The following is a 3682-nucleotide window of genomic DNA, read 5'->3' as shown; positions in this document are numbered from 1 at the left end:
GTGGAGCAGCTCGGCCCTGGGAGCCGGCCTGGGGTTGGAGCGGAAGAGGGAGCTGGGCGCAGGTGGAGCTGGTCTTGCAAAGACTGTCCGGGCGGGGCTGGCTGGGCTCGAGGGTGGGTGGGGGCTGGGAGGTGGGTGAGATGGGGAAGGGGCTGTGGGAGCCCCCGGGCCAGGGAGCTCCCCAGCACTTGACAGAACCCTGGCCTGCGGAAGAATTCTAGAACCATTTGTGGAATTGGATCAAATGCGTAAGGCGAAGCGTGTCCTCAGCTCCGCATCAGCTGGGGTGTCACGGAGGAGAATGGGGCAGGCCTGGGAGGGCTCCATGGGCAGATAAGATGGGAGAGAATCCAGACGGCCCTTCCCAGGTCCCCCTCCTGCCTGCGTGCAGCAGAGGGGAGAACCTGCTGGCCTCTTGTCACCCCTGCCCTGCTCGCCCCACAGACCCCCCTCAGCCCTACCCCTGCCCAGGCCTCCCCTCTTTAAGGTGGTCTGCACACTCGAAGCCTCATTTTCCCTCTCCGACCTGGACAGAGTGAGACTAGATGTTCTCTGCGGGCCCTTCCAGGGCGACAGGCCAGAGTGGACAGAACACACTGACCCAGACTGGGGGAGAAAAACTTTAATCAGAGAAGGGGACAGCGGCCTCTTTGTCCTTGTAAGGCCTCCACTGGACCCAGGGAGCTCGGGGTTGGGGTAGTGAACGTGGAGGCGGGAAGACTCCAGATGGGCCAGGGAGAAGTCAGGCCGGCTGGGCGGCCAGGTCACATGACTTCGTGGTGTTTTGCAAGTACTTGACTGCCTTCTTCACCCACCTGTCCTTGGGGTCTGAACAGATGGATCTGCCGCGGAGAGTCACCAGCCTACACAGAGGGAGAAAACCGCGCGGGCGCTCAGGGCAGGAAGGCCTTCCAGAGCCCCGGGACCAGCCTCGCCCTGCACTGACGAGGACCCTGAGCCCGCAAGAGGGGCAGAAACTTGTCTGAAGTCACCCAGGGCATCAGCGGCAGCTCTGAGACACCCGGCTCTGTCCTCGGTGATTCCTGACCCTCCCAGGGTTCCTGCCAGGCCTGGCCCTCCCAGGGAGCCGGGGCCGCACGACTTTGCCCGCCCCCGTCCTCAGACCGCCTGTACCCACCTAGGCCTGGGAACGAGGGGTGCCCGGGAGGGGCCCAGTGCTCAGGGCTCAAGCCCAGGGCCTGCGAAGTGACCACATGGGCCGCTGACTGCCCGTGTGATATGGGGCTGTCCCATCTCTCTCAGGGCCTCAGTTTCCCCATAAATCAATGAAGAGCTTAGACCTCACAGCCTGGGGCCCTTTGGGGGCTCGCAGTGTCGGGTACGGGGGCTGCCCTGAGGAGCGGGACCAGGGGGTCAAGGGACGAAGGCCCTGCTCTCTCCTCTCCGCTCCCCAGTGGCCCTTCTGGGAGCTCCAGGCTCTGCCTTCTCCCACACTCAGCTCCCAGGACAGGGGCAGGGTGGGGACAGGCAGACTCACACGATGGCATCCCTGGGACAGTCCTCTGGGGTCCGGTACCACCTCACCAGCTTCCTGAAAGGAATGGCTCCTTTGAAGTACTCCCGGCAGCACTCCCAGCCCACATCGGTTGCTCGAGCTGCGGGGGAAACAAAGCAGCAGCAGGTGTGTCTGCGGCTGTCTGCGTGGGGAGGGCGTGTGCATGGCTATGGCTGTGGTTGTGGCGGAGGCTCTGTGAGGGTCTGCACGTGTGTGTGTGTGTGTGTGTGTGTGTCTGGAGCCGAGTCTGTGTGTGCATATCTGCATGTGTGTTGGTGTGCCTGTGTGTGTCTGTGGTATCGGGGTGGATCCGTGTGTGTGTGTGTATTTCTGCATGTGTGTGTCTGTGTGGTTGGGAAGGGTCTGTAATTGTATTTCTGTGTAGGGCGTATGTGAGGGGTCTGCACATGTGTCTGTGTGTGTCAGTGCATGCACGATTGTGTGCATGAGGTCCTGTGTGTGCTTTGGGGGGCCCTTTGAGTTTGTGTGTCTGTCTGTTCACGTGTCTGTGTATGTTTGGGAGGGTTTGTGTATGCATGTCTGTGTGTGTGCCTATGAGTGTGTGTCTGTATGTGTGCATATTTGTGTGTGTGAGATCTCTGTGTGTGTGCATGTGTGTATCTGCATGTGTTTGGGGAGCCTGTGCATGTATGTGTGTGTCTGCATGTGTGTGCATCCGTGTGTGCTCACACTCAGACCAGCCCCGAATCACCAAATGTTGACTCTGGGCCAGGCTCTGGGCTGAGCCTTTGCTACCGCTGCCCCTTCAGCCCTCAAGCACACCTGGAGACAGGTGCTGTCACTACCCCATTCTACAGATGAGAAAGTGGAGGTCCAGGGTGTGAACACACTTTACTGGGACTCAGTGTCCTCATCTTTGCACAAGAAAAAATATCCAACACTTGCTAACTGGCAAGCTGGTAATCTGTGACCACAATTAAGGCCGCGACAGAGTGTTTTCTAGGAAGGCTCTGACTGTCCTCTGACCACTTCGGGGGTGGAACTTGGTTTGACTAACACGGAGCTGACCAGGCCCAGCGTTTTATGAAGTGAGAGTGAACGTGCAGCCAACTATGAAGATCACCCCATTAAGATAAGCCCGAAGACAGCAGCTGTGTCACCATGTCACCACACAGGGCGCTAACCAGCTTTATTTCTGAAGTAGCAATCTTATCTCAGTCTTCCTTTCCCAACTGAGTATAAAAATCTCTTTTTTCACCTGCTCTGGGAACCAATTCTCCTGCCTTTATGCTGATCATCTCATTGTATATAAGACCCATTACTAAAATAGACTCTAACAAATACTTGTGAGAATTCTTCCTTTTCCACTGTCAAAACACAACCACAGTCACTGCCTCACAACATTTGCAGTGTGAGATATGCAAGTACTTTGTTCCTCAGAAGCTGAGCCCCAAGTCCTGGGGCATCCGCATCCTCATCTCCATCATTTTCCTTTGAATGCCTCCCTCAAAATCCTATTGCTGGAGCTTCCCTGGTGGCGCGGTGGTTGAGAGTTCGGCTGCCGATGCAGGGGACGCGGGTTCGTGCAGCGGTCCGGGAAGATCCCACATGCCGCGGAGCGGCTGCGCCCCTGAGCCATGGCTGCTGAGCCTGCGCGTCCGGAGCCTGTGCTCCGCGACAGGAGAGGCCACAGCAGTGAGAGGCCCGCGTACCGCAAAAAAAAAAAAAAAAAAAATCCTATTGCTGCCGGCCTCTCGCATCTTTGTAGGAATAAGTGGGGTGTAGGAATAATGTGTGTGGCCAGCTGCTGTAGTCTCAGGTCCCCCACTCCTCCTTGCCCAGTGTCCCTTCCTCCTGCTGCCTCTGATCTGCTCTCACCTGCATGGGTGTCCTGCAGGGAAGCCCCCAGGAGGAGCGCGGCCAGGAGCAGCATCTTCAGGGAGGTCATGGTACCGGGAGCCCAGGAGAAGGTCTCTGTGTGTGGGTCTCTTTGCTCAGGGGAGACCAGGATGAGCACAAGTGCGGAGGTGACCTATTTAACCTCTTTGGGGATCTTGCCCCGCCTCCTGTCACCTCCCCCCACATCCTTCCCTAGACCCATGGAGTTCGACGCATTTGAGGTGATTCGGCAGAAGTCCAGTCTTGGAATATTTGCGGCTTTCCAGAGAATAGACACTCAGCTGGGGACAGAGGTGGGTTATGTGT

General features: G+C 57.8%; 1 protein-coding gene across 1 annotated transcript; it reads right to left on the bottom strand.

Moving 5' to 3' along the window:
- Positions 1-742: 742 nt before the first annotated feature.
- CCL17 (C-C motif chemokine ligand 17) lies at positions 743-3425 on the bottom strand (the record flags this gene model as incomplete). Its single annotated transcript, XM_082676367.1, has 3 exons — positions 743-863; positions 1499-1616; positions 3356-3425. 3 exons carry the CDS (start codon positions 3423-3425, stop codon positions 743-745), a joined length of 309 nt encoding a protein of 102 aa, XP_082532493.1.
- Positions 3426-3682: the final 257 nt, after the last annotated feature.

This window comes from Grampus griseus (assembly GCF_964374135.1).
Source record: "Grampus griseus genome assembly, chromosome: 19".
Classification (NCBI taxonomy): domain Eukaryota; kingdom Metazoa; phylum Chordata; class Mammalia; order Artiodactyla; family Delphinidae; genus Grampus; species Grampus griseus.
The sequence above is the reverse complement of the archived record's forward strand: the minus strand, read 5'-3'. Positions and strand labels throughout refer to the sequence as shown.